The sequence below is a fragment of the Leucopleurus acutus genome (genome assembly GCF_964270905.1).
Source record: "Leucopleurus acutus genome assembly, chromosome: X".
Lineage (NCBI taxonomy): Eukaryota > Metazoa > Chordata > Mammalia > Artiodactyla > Delphinidae > Leucopleurus > Leucopleurus acutus.
Window position 1 is genome coordinate 115623097 of NC_139148.1, and position 18424 is coordinate 115641520.

At 37.3% G+C, this 18424-nt stretch overlaps 1 protein-coding gene across 1 annotated transcript in view; it reads left to right on the plus strand.

The window, feature by feature from the left end:
- Positions 1-1150: 1150 nt before the first annotated feature.
- Positions 1151-18424, plus strand: part of PHF6 (PHD finger protein 6) — a 52616-nt gene continuing 35342 nt past the window's right edge. Inside the window, exons 1-3 of the mRNA XM_082865360.1 lie at positions 1151-1288; positions 5225-5408; positions 5645-5746. Coding sequence (XP_082721486.1) covers positions 5271-5408; positions 5645-5746 — 240 coding nt within the window. The 5' untranslated portion in view covers positions 1151-1288; positions 5225-5270. The remainder of the gene's footprint in view (positions 1289-5224; positions 5409-5644; positions 5747-18424) is intronic.

Consider the following 18424-nt stretch of genomic DNA (forward strand, 5'->3'; position numbering starts at 1 on the left):
ACTGCTTTCCCCCGCCCCCTTTTTTTTTACAGGAAAAATAGCTACTTGAAGGGCATCTTTAAAATTTCATTGGTTTGTCAGGAACTTCTTTTCTTTTCTTTTCTTTTAAACCACTGGCTAGCAGTCTGTGAGCCCAGTAGAAAATAACAAAAGCTGACCCTTACATAGGGCATACTATGTGCCCAAGCGTTATTCTATGTGATTTACATATTCTATGTGATTAACTCATTTCTCTTAACAATCCTATGAGATGGACACCACTGTGATCTCCATTTTGGATGTGCTGAAACTGAGGGACAGAGGTAATGCAACGTGCTCAAGGTCATAGAGCTAGAAGTGGGGGAGCTGAGATTCAAACCCACACAATCTGGCTTCATACATCAGAGGAAAGCGCTCAGTTTAGGTGTCAGGTTTACCTGTGTGAAATATGAAGAAAATCACTTATCTTTTCTGATTATGAAAAATCTCAGAATTTATACAGGGCCTGTTATACGCCAGGGACGCTAATACACGGTTTACTGGCATTATCTCATTTCTTCCTCACAATAAACCCGTGAGATACTATTTTTATCCCCATTTTAAAGACACAAATTTAAGGCACGGAGATGAAAAATTATTCGCCCAAAGATTGAAATCCAGGCAGACTGACTCCACTACGAGCTTCTCAGTCTTTCCTGGCAGTAAAACGAGAGAACGGGGGACCTCAAAGGGATGCCACGAGAGTACAATGAAATAATGGATATGAAAAGGCCTCGGTGAACAAGTGCAAGGGATAAGGCCTACCCACTTGAATCACTGTTGAAAACTGGTTACCCGGGGCCTCTGGCCAACGGTTTCTAGTCCCAACCCAGCCCCTTCTCCGCCCAACCCACAGCGATATCTTTGAATCTCTTTCTCTATCTCCTCGGATCCTGCCCCCAAACACTTGGCTGAGCGGCGGACCGGAGAATAGAAGGTACGCGCGCGAGCAGGAGGCGGGGCCTGCCGCCCCGATCCGTACCGGGGGTGGCTTCTGCACATGCGTTGTGGCTCTACGGCTTCAGCTGCCTCCTCGCTGCAGCCAATCAGGGCCCGCGGCGCGCTCGAGACGTATTAACGCTATGTGAGTCGTTGCGTGCGAGGGGGGCGACGTAAGGGCGCTCCGCGAGCCCGTCTGTTCTCGAATGAAAGGAAACAACCTCCGGCGACAGAACCCAGCTCCCAGGCGCTGCCGGAGAACCAAGACCGAGTTCTTTCTCTTTCCCCTCATTGGCGCTTCTCCCCTGCCGTTCGCCTCTGGGCCCCGCCGGTGAGTCCCCACGGTACCTTGGGGCCCCCCATTCTCTGCCCGGCGGGAGAAGACAAGGAGGATGGCGGTGGCCAGGCCGCCGCCCCTGCCCGTTGTTAAGGGGGACTCTTGGTGGTCTCGCTTTATTGTCAGGGACCCCAGAAGCGCCGCTCATTGAAGGCGCTTGGCAGAGAGGCTGCTGAGAAAAGTGCTTCGGAGGAGCCAAGGGAGAGGTTAGGCTTAAGCCTAGACTTCGGGGGAGGGGGCGCAACATTTAAGGAGGACAAAATACCGGGAATTTTTAGCCTTTGCCATCGCTTAGGACATATTTGGGAAGGAGGGAGACTCCCAGTTTGGGAAGAGTGAGAGGAAGAATTGTTAGGATGGCAAGAAGGGTAACCTTACGGAATGAGGAAAAACTCCGGGGTGGGGGGAATTAGGGGTGAAACTGAGATAGGAAACGAAGACTATTAGAGGGCGAACTCCTGGCGGGAGGAGGGTTAAAGAAAGTGGTAGGGTGATATTTTCCTGGATCCAGGAGGATTGGAAAAGGACAATTAGGGGACCCTGACTTTACGACCGAAAGGAACCTGCTAAAGTGCTTTATTGGAAGATAGTTTTGCGAGTTTATCTAGCGCTTGATTAGAGGGAGATTTTGGAGTCTAGTGTGTATTGAGGAATAAATAACGGAGAGGCTCCGGTACGTTATGTGTACCATCCTTTATTATATGGACGAGCAGCACGGCATTCTTTTGAAATTTCTTCGTTTCGATATTCTGCGTGGAAGTTGAAAAATCCTTTAATTTCGAAAAACCTTTTCTTTTTATCGGCTTACTACGTAATATCAGGTCTTATTCATACAGTTCAAATTCTTTCTCTACCCTTGGGTTTGAAACAACTGGAAAATTCCTTTAGTTTCCTTTTGAATAACCGCAAAAAGCAGTGCGAAGCATGTAATAATATCGTGCAACCAAATTCAGGTGCCCTTCCGGTTCATCTCTTATTCGTTTATTTCTCTCCAGTGTAACTTTCCTGACAGAAATACTGCTTCTTGGATCGTTTATATATTTTGATCTGTATATTTCAACTTCCTTGCGTGTGGAATTGTTTGATCTTCCGGAACTGCAGTTTTTGTTTTGTTTTGTTTTTCCGTGAAAATGGTCTTTCAGATATCAGACACTGAATGAGCTCTCGAGTTGGTTCTTGAATGCTCTCCTTGATGTTTCAGGTTATTTCCACCTTGGTGCTTTAAAGCATCTTGGAAAATCTGAAATGCACTGATTGCTTCAGCCTAACTAATCGGGTTTTTATTTTTTTTCGGACATTTAAATTATGTTTCTCACGCTGTTATCTTTGCCTCTTTATTTCTGCTTTATAACATTATCCATAATGCTATGTTTCTTTTAAGGAAAAGGTTTCATTGTTGGGTGGAAGCATCAAAGTTTGATCTCCGCATGCCCTGAAAAACCTTTTAGACTAAAATTAAAATGCCATATACTGTATGGATCATTATGAACCCCTTAATATTGGTCCTTGGAATGCCCTTATTCTCCTCAAGTAGAGACCACAAATGTGACAGCATTAGATAAAAATCTGCATTTTTATGATGAAGACATTTTTACTAGGAGTCATTGTTTCCATGATGTTCTCCACTTCATGTTTTACAAGGAGGCTGTAAAAAAAATTAGCAAGATATGCACAGATGCATTATTTGAATTTTAGTGGAAAAATCCATTTACTCATTGCACGTTGGGGAAAGTTTTTAATTGGTTTGGTGCACTTTTATGTGCGTTTCTGTTCACTTTACAAATTATATTTAAACTGATTACAGGAAAAATACACTAGAGTATTTTTGAATGCAAAATAAAGTGTACCTTTTTTTCTCTTTCAGATTTTGGGGTCTTTGATACCTAGAAAAGTAGGTTCTCAAAATTAGGATGAGAAATTTACCTGTTTATAAATGGAAAGAGGCAGGATTCAATATGGGTAGAATTTTGGGGACACCATTTTCAGAATTAATTTTAAGAATAAAAAGTGATGTTCTAATCTAGGAATTTACTTTGTCTTAAGCTGTTTTTATAGCTTATGCTAAGGTTGTACAGAAATTACACATTAAGACGTCTGTATAGATTGGATTCATAATGTGCCATCCTTTCAGCTGGCCAAGGATGACCAGGAGAAATGCTGAATACATTACAGTGCTTTCAGAGTGCTTACTGTTCATTGCACAGTAGTAAAGAAAGCTAATTTAGAACTCAAGTAGCAAATTCTGGAGCTATTTATGAATTTTGATGTTTTGCATATTTAATTCTAAAGATGTTGGCAGCTACATTCTTGATAAAGCAACTGAACACATATTTGCCTGAGCAAATGCAAACACACTTCCCCTTTTGTTTCTTTTGTTTCTCTGTTATGTTCTTTTTTTTTTCTTTAATCCTAAAAGTATTTGCTGCCTGTTTTCAATCAGTTTCACGGTTTATAGCCAGTGCTATGAATACAGTACTGTTGTAAAGTATCCGATGCCATTTGGAAGAGTGAAGTATTTAAAATTGTAAATAGCCTTAAGAGTTTGTTAAACCCATCAATGCAGAGACTGTCAGGGCCTTTGAAGTTTCATTAAAGAGAAAAACCTAGATGTAAATTGCTGAGAAGACCTGTTTCTTTGTGACTTTGTGTTCAGTTTTAAGTATTTGCATTGTTACATTGTAAAGCACTGAATGGTTTGCAGCTACCACCTTGCTGGCTTCGAACTGCTCCTGTTCTTGTTGGTGAGCAAGTGCTTCTCAGAAAGAAACAGTGTAGTGTTAGTGAGTCCATTTTTTCAACATATTTTGAAAATGTTCAAATGTATGGAGGAATGGAAAGAATTTAGTAAATGTTAACACAAAAATTTGAGATTTTATTGACTGTAATGTGTGTTGTGGTAACCTGGGTCCTGAACTGCTTAGTTATGTTGATTTGGGAAACCTACACAATTCAAATAACTGATTTTACATTTGTTTATAGTCTTCTGAAGAATCCATGTTGAGATTGATGATCTAAATCTGAAACCTTCCATGTTAGAGCTTTTCTTCCCTTTTTTTTGTTTGACTATACTACCTATAGTTATAATTTGACTAAATTTAAGGCTCATTCAGAAAAATTTTCCTTTCTTTATACAGTATTACTAATTAAGGTATGAAAGTTACTACATTTAGAACACGACTGTCAGTTTGTAACTTTAATAAGCATATTTTTGGAGTAACTCTCAGAGTCAGGTAATACAGTTGTTTTTATAAATGATTGGTTCCTAAAGTCTGCGTTTTTGAATAGACTGGTGTAAAGCTGAATGTTTTCCTTACTTGCAAAAGGAATACAATAGCAAAAACTAATAAAGATGTATATATGTTTTTTTTAAACTTGAAAATAATTCAACTTTTAAAAATAAGTGTTCCAAAGTCATGGTTATGTAAATTCATTTCTCATTTGTTGGGTTATCAATATGTGAGCTTTAAGGAGTTGTGCAGTTATAGAATTCTGTTCACCCTGGATATTGTGTAGTTCTCTTATTAGTTTTTGCTCTGCTCTTAGATGTATAATTCTTTGTCTCCTTGAAGGGGCACCTAGCTAGCTATACATGAAAAATGTTTTTCATTAATTATGTCAGCAGATGACTATTTTAATATCATACACTGTTCGTGTTTTATGTATCCATGCAGAAATAGTTCTAATTATTTCACATGTCCCTTAATTTGAGAGCAGTTTGATTTTTCTCAGTACTTCATTAACCTATCTTTATGCATATGCTGTACATTTTTTAAAATTACAGAGGTTTGAATATTAATTTGTCTATACTAAATAGCTATTTTTAAATGCATATATTAAGACCTAGGTCAAATATTAAGCAATTTATATTACTGTGTAAACTGATTTTTAAAACAAAATTAACCATTTTGTTGCCCTTCTTATTCTCTGTAGCATTTCTTGAGACATAAAGTGGCATTCTAAAGGCAATTTAAAAATCATGTCAAGCTCAGTTGAACAGAAAAAAGGGCCTACAAGACAGCGCAAATGTGGCTTTTGTAAGTCAAATAGAGACAAGGAATGTGGACAGTTACTAATATCTGAAAACCAGAAGGTGGCAGCACACCATAAGTGCATGGTAAGTATGCCCGCAGCAACCAAGAGATCTGAAACCATGAGAATCTTAATAATGAATATTCCTGATTACTAAACAAAACAAAACAGCAAAACCAGTTAAACTTCTAAGAAATGGTTTCTCCCTAATGCTATGCCATTTTTACTTGAATATTTCCTTTTAAATTTAGCATCTTATTCACTGTTTCACTGTAATTTCTTTATATATGAACCTTAATTTTTTTTAAATGTAATTTATAGCTCTTTTCATCTGCTTTGGTATCATCACACTCTGATAACGAAAGTCTTGGTGGATTTTCTATTGAAGATGTCCAAAAGGAAATTAAAAGAGGCACGAAGCTGGTAAGTTGGTATTTCTGCCTCTTGAGAATAAAACTTACTTTAAGCTCATTAAGGAGGAAATTGCTTATTTTAGAGTGTATCGTGTTATTAACTGAGTGTAATTTTTTTAATTGCAGTCTTATTTTTTTCCCCAAATCAGCAAATTGCAAGGCTAGGTTTAACTTATTTGTCAATCAGTGAAAAAGGAGTGAATCAATATGTATATTCATTTTTTTTCTTTTCAAAAAGAATTAAAATCTTCTTGGAGGCCATGTTGACTTACAAAACAAGCAGTTTGCTTAATTTGAATATTTCATGTGTTAAAGTCTTCATTCACGTATATTTTGATAATTAAAATTCTGAAATGTTTTCATTTTCCATTAATAAAGTAATTGTGATCATTACAAATGAAGATGACAGAACCCTTTCAACAGGAAAATGTTAGTAGTTGCTGCACAACGTATTTTACCATGGTTCAGCTATACAACACAGCATTTCTGACTTTGGATAACTTTTGGTGAATCTTACAGTTTTCTGAAGCTGTGCTAAGTGTAATGTTCCTACAGTTGTCTTCACTACCAAGTAACCAGTTTGGCAAGATACTGTATTGCTCTGTTGGAGAGGTAGTGTCGTCTCTGTTGCTATTTAATACATTATGGTTTACATTGAGACAGTGTCTTCTCATTTGGTTATTTTTCTCCTCTGAGCTCTTTATTGAAATTACATCTGTAAATGTACCTTCAGTAGCTCCACTATCAAGTGTTTCATTATTTTAAAGATGGGTTTGGCAGAACATATATCTATGTTCCTAGGCACTAAGTAATCTCATATTTCGTAAAGAATCTAATGGGAAGGGGGGGGGCTATCATTTTTTTTTTTTTTTTGCGGTACATGGGCCTCTCACTGTTGTGGCCTCTCCCGTTGCGGAGCACAGGCTCCGGACACGCAAGCTCAGTGGCCATGGCTCATGGGCCCAGCCGCTCCACGGCATGTGGGATCTTCCCGGACCGGGGCACAAACCCGTGTCCCCTGCATCGGCAGGCGGACTCTCAACCACTGTGCCACCAGGGAAGCCCGGGGGCTATCATTTTGATGTCAGGAATAATCTATTTTGAAAAGTAGTCAGTTTTCTAGTATTAGTTGAAAAAAAAAGAGAAAAGCAATATGAAGAAGTTCAAAGATAACATTTGAGATTTGTTTTAAGGATAAATAGTCTCAAACCCTAGAATCAGTATTGGCACAAATGGGAATTCAGAGGTCAGACAGTTTTTGTTGTAGTGAGACCTTAACTGTGAAAATGTTTATATTCCCCACCCTCAAAACTGTAGATAGCAATAGAATGCTGCATTTTTTAAAAAATGCGTTTTTTTTTTAATTTGGTGGTTTTAGATTTCTTCATGTTACTGTGGCTTGCTGAGTTTTGAGAACCAGAGCAGTTATGTTTTTATTTCCTAGTCCTTAAAAACAACTTTGGGTACAAAGAAAGAATACTATTTACTTGAAGCTAGTTGTACTGTAACCCTTATCACCGCATTATTTATTCCTTGGCATTATGAATATTCCTGGAAAATGCATCTACATCCTGACTTGTTAGCATTTTTGTTATTTGACATGGCTGCTCTAGTCAGAACAGGAGCAGTTTTGGTCCCTGATGTTACTGTGTTATTAACAAATGCAGTGCCTAGTTTTATATGAAGCAGCAGCATACATCTGGCAGTATTGCTGAATTCAATGGAGATTTAATTTATTTGTACCTGTTTGTGCAGAAAGCATCAGAACTTTGTACAGATTTCACTATTATAAATGGTTTTGATTAATTTTTAATGGTATGGTGTAGGGAGTTAATTTTTTTGCCCAAGTGTAGTGAGTTATAAATAACTAAGCTTGTTCCTTGATCTAGGGAGTAGAACAGTATTGGAGGTTAAGACCACAAGCTTTAGTAACTAACTAGCTGGGTGACCCTGGGCAAGTTGATTTACTTCTCTACACCATGTTTTCTTCGCCTGCCAAAAGGAGATAACGGTAGTACTTGCCTTCCAGGGATATTGTGAGAATCAAAAAAGAGACGATACAGGATTTAGCATGGTACCTGGTACATGGTTAAGACTTGATAAATGGTAGCCCCTGTTGTAGTTGTTGTTCGTAAGTAATAATAAGATCCTGCTAATATTGTTGTAGGCTAATGAAAAGGATGCTGGGCTGGGAATTCATGAGGCCTGTTTTTAAATAACTGCCACTGACACATTATATAACTTAGGACAAGTCACCAACAGTAAACGGATAATGCTGTATCACTGCTTACTAAACAGTGATGTTGCATAACTAAAGAGTGCTATAAGAGATATAAAGAGTTACCTTAGGAAAGGTGTGGGTTTTTTCTTTTTTGTTTTCTTTTTTGGCTGTGCCGCATGACTCGTGGGATCTTAGTTCCCCGACCAGGGATTGAACCTGCGCCCTTGGCAGTGAAAGCATGGAGTTTTAGCTAGTGGACCACCAGGGAATTCCCTTAGGAAAGGTGTTTTGTAGCCATTTTGAGGCTGTGGGCATCCAGCATTGAGGAATAGTGGCAGAAGGAGAGAACTTCTGAGCCAGGTATATAATTTTGCTCCCTTTCCTTCTCTTAAAATGTCAGAATTTAAATAATTTACATAGGGGCTAGGACTGGAGTAGCATTTGTATGTTTAATTTTGAAATAATTTTTAAGTCACCTTTTAACCTTTAGTTTTGTCCCTTCCATTACATCATTTTTACGTGAAATACTATCAAGTAACCAAAATTCCAGATTTTGGTTTTCTTATTTACTTTTCCCTTTGTAGATTTGTCTAAGCAATAAAAGGGCCATAAATCAAATAGAAAGGGAGAAAAAAAGTGAAGAGTTTCATGTAAGTAGGTAAGCTACGTGTAAACTAGATAATCAGTTTCCATAATTGACTTTTTAAGGCATTTTATCCTGTGAGTCTGCCCTGGCTCCTGTTCATCTAGATTTTAGGTGAAAAGTGGGTCATGAATTCCCGTTGAAAATAATGAAAAACAGGAGTGCTGGTCCATGGGTGCTTTTAAGACAGGTTCCAGTCTGTATCTCGTGCTGGCTCCAGAGGTTCTCACTTGCCCCAAAGAAAAGTATAAAGAGAAGAGTCTGGGGTTTGAGGTGAAAGTATATAGGCGGCCAGATGGGTCAGAGTCTTGAGAGGATGGGAATTCACAGTAGAGCAGGAGGTATGGGTGGCAAGTGTGTTCTTGCTGCCATAGGCCATTTTCCAAGATTTTCATGTCAGTCACAAGGATCAGGGAGGAAAGCCATTCCACACGAACATATTCATCTCTTTTACATCACCTTTAAGCACCAAGATGGACCAGGAGACATTTGCCAGCCTACTAAGGTTTTTATAATTTGAGACTCTGTTTTTGCAATTAAGACAGATTTTTTTTTTCCAGAATGGTTTCTAGTTCCTCTTGAATTCATATGTGGAGACACCACATCTGTACCATCTACGCTTATTCTCCAGCCATCTAGCCAAGAAATGCAAATTTCCAAGTAAGATTATGAGTTATCGTTGCCGTTTTCATTTGTTGAAGGAGACACTTGAGTATATTTGAAGAACATACTCTTGCTGGATGAAACTAGGTGGTGAGATCATTAAGAGTATCTACATCGGGGGAATTCCCTGGCAGTCCAGTGGTTAGGACTCGGCACTTTCACTGCTGGGACCAGGGTTCAATCCCTGGTCAGGGAACTAAGCTCCCACCAAAAAAAAAAAAAGGAAAAGAAAAGAAAAAGAGTATCCACATCAGATAGTTACTGTTAAAATTGGTACCTATGTCACACATATCACAGACTCTAGGAACAGAAGGAGTTGAGAGGCCATTTAGTTCACTTTCCTTCCCCTTAGGCAAGATTACCTAAAAGCCATGTAACATAGATTTTTTTGTCTATCTTATTTTAAATATATCAAAAAATTGTGATTCTACCCAAGCAACCTGAAACAGGACCAGTATTATATAACACTCTTCACAGTTGCGAAATTCATCCTCCTGTATAACTCAAGTATCTCACTTAAGTTAGAGTCATTTATTCTAGGTCTGCCTCTTTCCATTAAAGGAAATATTTGGTTTTTTCTATATTAAAAATGAAAAGTCCTTCATAAACTTGATGACTATCCTCAGGTCATTCCTAAACTTTCCCTTTTTCAAACTAAATTTTACTCACATGTCTTAAGAAATCCTTTGAACATTTTTCCTGCTTTTTTCAGTAGCAGAAATAGCTAACATTTATTGAACACTTAATATGTGCTAGGAACTGGGCTAAGTACTTTAAATACATGAACCTTTTTAATCCTTACAGTCATATTGTGAGATAGGAAGGTATTCATTCTCACTTTACAGATTAGGAAACTGAGGCTCAGAGAAGTAACCTGACTATGGTCATATAGCTGGTAAGTGGCAGAGCTGGAATTTGAAGCCAGGGCCAGTTAACTCCAAAGCCAGAACTCTTAATCTCCAAAGCCAGAACTCTTACTCTCTAGGTTATACTAGACTGCCTTTTAAGCTACCTAACCAAAAATCACATTTTAAAAAATGTAATGATTAGAGCTTAGAAGTTTTCTAATAAAGATTGAAATAGTACTGAATTTAGGACATAATCAGACTCCTATTAATATATTCTGTTAATAGCATTGTTTTGGGGACAAAAATCCTACATACATACTATGTAAGAATATGCCAAGTCTCTATTGCCCTCAAGATACTTTTTGTAGCCTCTGAAAATAAAGAGACAAATTTTACATAGTGTTTAGTTTATTTACTCAGTACCAGTAGAGTGCTTGGCACCCCAAACAGGGTGTCTCATTTTGAGAGTTCATGATCTAGATATTGGGCATGCCATGAATCTGCATACATGACAATTTATAGATACACCTTTTTATTCTGTGCGGGAGGGATCTTGCCAATTTAGGTGGTTAAGACTACTTCCTAGAGATGGTAAGTTTAAAAAAAAAAGGATGAGTCCATGAAATAGGTTAACTATAACAGAATGGGTCATTGAGACTGGCAGTAATGGATTAGAATTGAGAAAGGTGGGATGATTACAGGGTCTTCAAACATTAGACAGGAATTTCAACTTAGATAGGAGGGGTAAAGCAGGATTTTTCAGGAGACAGGTGATACACAGTAGTCATTGTGAAGGATGAAGTATAATAATGGCAGCATATTTGTCTGCTGTACATAGATGTCCTGCAGGCATCTTAAACTCAACCAGTATTTATCATCTCCCTACCCTGAAACCAGATTCTCTTTCTGAATCATTTACCTTCAGTTCTTCCTTCTTCCACATCAGTCACATCGATTCTACTTCTGGGATGTCTCAGCCCTCTTGTCTTTCTTACTGCGACCCTGTATCCAGTCTTCCTCTTCCCATCCTTCCAACATACTGTTGGTATTTACTTGATCTCTACTTTTATAACCTAGTATCACTCACTTCCTGACTCCAAACCTTTACTGATTCCTTACTGCCTACAAAATAATATCTGCCCTTCAGAAGTCGTACCTTAACCCACTTTTTCCATTCCTAATGTCATCCCCTCTCCTCTCGGTTTCCCAAGTATCCTCTGCTTGTCCCCATATCTGTGCATGTACAGATGTTATTCATCTCCTAGCTGCCTCTCAGAACTTCTGTCTGTTTTTGAGTCTAACTCAACCTTCACCTCTGTCATAGAGTTTAACAATATGCATTGTACTTGTTACACGTGCGCAAGCCATTCTTCTCCACTGTGTTGTGAACTCTGGGAGAGCAGACTGTATTTTCTTTGCCCAGCATAGGATTAAGTGGGGGAAATGCATGGAAAATACTTAGCATGATGCTTGGCGTATCATTTGTGCTCAGTTATACTCTAGTAAGTGGGCACTCATTAACTGTTGGCTGAATTTGAAGGAGGAAAGGGCTTCAATTGGATGATAGTGTGAAGCTTAAATAATGGGCTAGGTGTAAATTGACCACGGAAGCAATAGTATAAGCATAAAATTCCTGTGTTTTGGTTAATCAGTGTTTTAGTGTTGTTTGCAACTCTAGCAGTTTGAAGAGGAAGGAGAGAAATCTAGAGGGAAGAATCGGGTTGGTTATTTGTTCAGGATGGTGGAGAGCTGTGTATGCCTCAAACAAGGGCGTTTTCATGTTTCTTCAACCTTCACTCTACCAGTAGGGTGTTAAATTTTTGTTGTTTTCCTCAGGCATTGTATTCGTCAAGGCCTCCATCTAGATTCTAGAAATCATCTGTCTGTCCATTTATCAGATACTTAATTGGGTGCCTACTTTGTACCAAGCACAATGCTAGACACTTTGTATGCAATCATGAATAAATGTACTTTAGCCTTAGAAGTATGTAAAGAATGCCACAGGGGAGCTGGGAGAGAGGACCATAATTAATTTTACCTGAGAAGTCAAAAGACTTCATAGAAAGTGACATTTGAAGTGTGTTCCACTGGGGAAATGATGCTGTAGAACTCAAAGGGGGAAGAGTTTCAAGGAGGAGGAAGTACTTTTGACAAGTATTAAATGAATATTAAATGCCAGTGCTATTTAAAGTAGAGTGTGTGTGGCTTATTTGGCATTCAGTAAGGGTAAAATGGAGCACCCAAAGTGTATAGAACGCAACCACTGCTTACTACATACAAAGAAGCAGAAGATGCCAGGTAATTAATGGTGCTACCAAATCCTTAGAGCACTGGTACTTAACCAACTATTAAACCAGAAAGGGGTGTGGGTGGGTTGCAGATAGGTATTTTCTGAAAAAGATTCCCAAGTGATTTTTGATGAACACTCTCCGTTACGGACCATTGCCTTAGGACAGGGGTTGGGACACTTTGTGTAAAGGATCAGATAATAAATACTTAAGGCTTTGCTAGCCATATTGTTTCAGTTGCGGTCACAGACTATACACAAAGAAGTGAACATGTCTGTGTGCCAGTAAAACTTTATTTATGAAAACAGGTGATGGGCCGAATTGGGCTTGCAGGATCCTTGCCTTACAGTATTTTGGGGGAAAAACAGGTAAATTTTTTCCTGAAGATTTGTTCACTGGCTTCGTTGTCATCTGTGTAACTAAGTGTACATGCGTCATGAATGTATTCGTATAAATGTGAATTTTTTGAAAGCTCATTATGGCATGCAGATTAATTTAAATGTGCGCAGATACTTTACCTGTCGTTTATATAAAATGAACTTTGTTTTACTTTGGAGGTGATTAAGGAGAATGAATGTGAGGCCAAAGAGAAACTTCAGATCTAATGATGGAGAAAATCAGGTCTTTGACTATTACTGAATAAATTAATTTTTAAAAAATTCACAAATTTTTTTCCTTTGCCTTCATTGAATATTGATACTTCTTTGTAATTGAGAATACTGTAAATTTATGTCATTATATAATCACTTCTCGCTTATTTGTGCTAATGGAAGAGAACCCAAACCAGTAGTATAAAATAATCTATGTCTGGTTTTGGGGGGATGTCTTGGTACTTATTTGAGCATGGATTGTAGTTGGTGTTCTTCACAGATTAAGTATAGTAAGCAGCGTGGCACTTTAGAGTACCCTCAGCCTGAAAGACCTACATCTTAGAAGAGCTTAAACAAAAAGATCTGAGCTCAGAAAAACTCTGAATCTTTCAGATGAATAAAACAAACTTCAAAAGCTCCGATAAGATAATTTTATATTCCTCATAATGATGATTCATAAAGTTGGATGGAGTTGGAGTATGTGATATTGAGAGCTAGGTCAGGAGACTAGGTTAAGTAAGAGCTTGACAGGCTTACTTGCCCTCTGATTTCCAAGAGACTTCTGAAATTATTTATTCAGTAACTGCTTAGAATTATCTATTACTTTAGTAAAAAACAAGTGCTTTTCAGTAGCCCTGTTTTTTAGAAGCACTTGGAATTTAAGGTCCTAATCTATCAAGTCACTTTTCAGTGACTTTGACAGCTTTCAGATTTCATTTTTGCTTTCTAGCTTTCTACTTAGACCTAATTATTTTATTATATAACCCTTATTAAGAATATTTTATTAAGTTTGTATTTTTTGAGACCTTCTTCAAAATGCTGTATATATATATTTTTTAATTGTAGCTGTAGGATAAACCAGAAACAGTTATGAGTTCATGTTCCACCTTTCCGGGCAATGGTAATTTTTTTTTAGGGGTTTTTAACAAATCAAGTGGACAGCATCTGCTAACCAGATAATTCAGAGGTTACTCTGTTTTCTGACTGTGTTGGATATGTGAGGTATTACTCCATATAAAGTAATGAACCTGGAGTTAGGAGCATTTTTTAGGCAGCTCTGAAAACTTGCCCCAACCGCACTGTCCTCCATTCTAGTTTTAACCGGAGGTAGTGTTTTCTGTTATTAAAAATAACACAGAATAACAAACACCAGTGTAAGGTGAACTACTCTCACTTTATTTTTGTCTCGTTTCTCCTGTGAAAATATCCTAGGTACACTATTCCCAACTCCCAAGTGCTTTTTTTAAAAAGATTTTTTGACCTGGATCATTTTTAAAGTCTATTGAATTTGCTACAATATTGCTTCTGTTTTATGTTTTTGGCCCCGAGGCATGTGGGATCTTAGCTCCCCAACCGGGGATGGAATCCGCACCCTCTGCATTGGAAGGCGAAGTCTTAACCACTGGACCACCAGGGAAGTCCCTCTGATTTTTCTTTGTTTTGCTTTTGTTTTTTTTTCCTACAGACTTTTTTTTTTTGAAACCTCTTTCATTCTCTGTACATTTGTAGCAGTTTTCTTGCAGCAGGTATCTTGAGAGTAGTAAGTACTTGGCTGTGAGAATTTATATTTATACACTGGTGGTCAGTTACTGACATGCATAGTAGATATACAGCAGTTAAGCTGAGCAAGCTAAGACTTAGGGCTTTTCCCCAAGAGCCTTCTCTTTCTGCCTGTCCTAGAAGTTGGCAGTCTCATTTGTTTTGCCTTGTCTCTGTCTGTGGTCTTAGTTGAGTTTTCCCTGAGCTTCCCCCATAACAACTAAGAAAGCAGTATTTTTCCTTTTATTACTTAAGACTTCTTCCTTTTGCAAAGTGAATTTCAGTCCTGGCCTATTTCAGTTGACTGAGGAGCAGGTATGTCCCAGCCTCTGTCTTCAGCGGGACTTTAGCTAAGTCATAGTCCTTTCAGTTCCGTTTGTCTCCTCTCATGCGTGACTTAGTTCCTCTTTCGTCTGTGGATCAGCTCCTTGAGACTCTGCTTGTGTGGCACAACTTAATCTTAACATAGTAAAGCTTCACAGACAGTAGAACCCTGGTTACCAGGGGCAGGAGGGGTGGGGGAAATGGGAGATGTTTGTCAAAAGGTACAAAGTTGCAGTTATGTAGGATAAATAAGTCTAGAGATCTCCTGTACAGCATGATGACCGTAGTTAATAATACCCTATGGTATCGTGGAAATTTGTTGAGAGTGGATTTCTGGTGCTTGTACCACATGCACTAAAAAAATGGCAATTATATGAAGAGATGGATATGTTAATTAGCTCAACTCTAGTAATCATTTCACTATGTATATGTATATTAAAACGTATACATCCTAAATATATATAATTTTTATTAACATTTTTTAAAAAGATAGTATGATATGTAAACATCTATAAGAGTCTCTTTTTCTAATCTCCCCATTTTGGAAGAAGTAATTGATTATTGAAATTTATTAGGTCTACTAGGTAGCAAACTGAATAGAGGAATAAAAGTAAAAGAAAAATCATTAACAACAAAGAAATTTTCACCTCTATTTAAAGAACTTGAAATCAGGGTATAGGCAGGATAAGCTGAGAATTGACATTTATACCCATATTGAAGACAGGAAGTTGGCCTTCAACAGAATATTTGATATGTGGGACAGACCTTTTTTCAGGGAGGAGGAAGTCCGCCATTGTCCTTGAGAAATGTGTTCCTGTCAGATTAACTTTGATTTGCCCACTTGGAGAGCAACCTGGCTACAGTGCAAGCATGACACTCGTTCTGCTGAGGGCCCAGTAGGGCCTGTGACAGATTGGAGGGCAAATAAATGTTTTGTGTAAAGAGGAATACAGGATAACATCACTCAGGTCCAACCAACTGGTGCCTTGCTGTGTCGGGGGGGCCCGTTTTCCTATTATTCTACTTTTTTTTAATAGAAGTCCTCTTTGTTTTATTTTCCATAATACTTTTTTTTAAAGAAAAGTATACTAGCCACCTATCTATTTTCTCAACTTCCTTAATTTTCTTTTTATCTCTTCTTGATTCTCTCTGCTCATTCTGTGTCCCTTCAATTGGATTGTTCGCAATTTCACCTTTCCAAATCAGACTTTTAAAATATTTTTAGATGTATTTTAAGATAATTATGTCAAGTATGCAGGTATTAGAAACGTGAATGAGAAAAAGCTATGCCATATGATATTAAAATCTTCAATAACAGTAACCTGAGTTTCTGTAGTTAACTGGTTATACTTTGGGCAGATTTGAATTTATAACCAGCCAAAACACGTTTTGATATATTTTGGGCATTTGGTTTCCTTCTCATTCTCGATAATTGAGTACTACATGGTAAGTCACAGTGTTTGTCTTCCAAAAAACTCGTTCTAGAAGCACTTGATGGATAAAGTCTATACATTTATAAAGATAAATTAGTCATACAAGGAAGTAAAATGGTAAGAGCCAAAATGAATACTCTATCTTAAGTCCCATAGGCGTTCAAGTAAAAAGAATTATTTCAGGTGTTGCAATATAGTAGTGATGTCTTGAACACAGTAGTGTTCCCATTCTGTATTCATAGGTACACAAGCAGATATACATTTTATATTTAGTTTTATTATGGACACTTTTTTGGTATTTTCTTAGTACTTTGCCAGAATTTCTTATACAAGCAGAAATACCTGCTTGTGTATGAATGCTGCATAAAATAGATCCTGTGAATTCTAATTAAGAAAAATTCCTACTCCTAGCCTTGAGAAGAATCTTTCACTCTCTGAAAACATTTTTATTGGGATATCTTCCTCTTTCTTTTCTTCCTTGAGATAAACTGGCAAAATAGAAATGAGAATAAGCTTTTTCTCACTTAAAAAATTTTTATTTGTTCTGAGTTGCTGTAGTTAACTGGTTATACTTTGGGCAGATTTGAATTTATAACCAGCCAAAACACATTTTGATATATTTTGGGCATTTGGTTTCCTTCTTATTCTCAGTAAACTGAGAGATGGGTATTGAAATCATTTGCTAGAGTATTTCCAATGGTTTTTAAATAATTTTTTGTAATTTCCCCTTTGTAGAAAAATCAGAAAATATATGAAGTGATGAAGAAGAAAACCAATCACACACAGATAGTCACTCAGCATTTTGCTATGTTTACTTCCACCTATTTTCAGAGTATATGTTGTAAACATAATTAGCATACCTAACTCTGCATCCTGCTTTATTTTTTCACTTAATGTTATACATAAACCTTTTCCCATGCCATTAAAATGTTTTTGAAAAGAGTAAAGAACATTCCTACATAGGGTTGTACCGTAGTTTATTTAAACATTTTTCAGTGGTTGTTTTCCACAGGTGGTTTTACATTTTGGGCTATTCCAACTTTGCAGTGAACAGGATTGCATATAAATCGTTTAAGTATGATTTATTTTGTAGACTAGATTAATTCAAGGAAAATTACTGGATCAGAGAGTATAAACTTTTAATAAGTTCTAAGATAAATAAGGCAAGTTGCTGTCCAGAGAGTATACCAATTTCCAGCAGTATCTGAGAGTGCCCATCTCACTGTGTTTGCCAGTGCCGAGCCTCTACAGGATTTTTAACAGTACCTCTCCTTTTATTTTTGCTTGCTCATTGAACTCAATAATTTTTTTCAGAATGTACCCATGCAAACACATTTTCGATGTAATTTCAAAATGAGCTACTTGCAGTACAGTTCTTAATGAAGTAATGGTAATGTTAAATTTATTAAGTTAAAAACCAAGTGACAGTATGTACAAAATTACATAGAAAAATAATTTCACATAAGCATAGCAACACTGTAATGGTGTCTACACTTGGTGAGTATGAGTGATCTTTTAATTTTCGTTGTGCTCTTTCGTGTTTTCCACAATTTCTGTAAGTCTATGATTTTTTTGATTAGAAGTATAATTTACTAAAATAATAGAACCTCATAAATAAGTTGTAGTACAAATGCTCCACCTCCTCAAGAATTTATAAGCCACCCAAAAGCATTTAACAGCTTTCCCTGCTCGATAATTTGGCACAGTGTTTCTTTTTACAGTATTGCTTTGAAGTTTCTATATTTATTTAAGGAAGTGGTGTATTTCTTTCGCATTAATAATGGGCACTGGCCATCATGTTTTCTGGGAAGTACCTGTATTGAGAATGTTTGTTTCTGACTTACATAGGAGTCTTTTTTAAATGATAGCTTGAATGAGAGGTTGAGTGTTTGACTTGCTTAGAGAAATGTAAGGCAATTTATTAGAATTTACATTAGCCTCTTGGTACACTAAAATTGCTTAGGAGCCAAGTAATGCAAAAATTAGGATGTTCTTTATGTTAAAATTAATCAAGAGGAAGGAGAACAGTTCCAAATGAGGCATCTAGCAACAAAGAAACAAATGAACAGATTTTAAGATTTACCTTACTGTGAATTTATTTTTGCATGGCATTTATAGCTTAGGAGACAGCCTGATTAA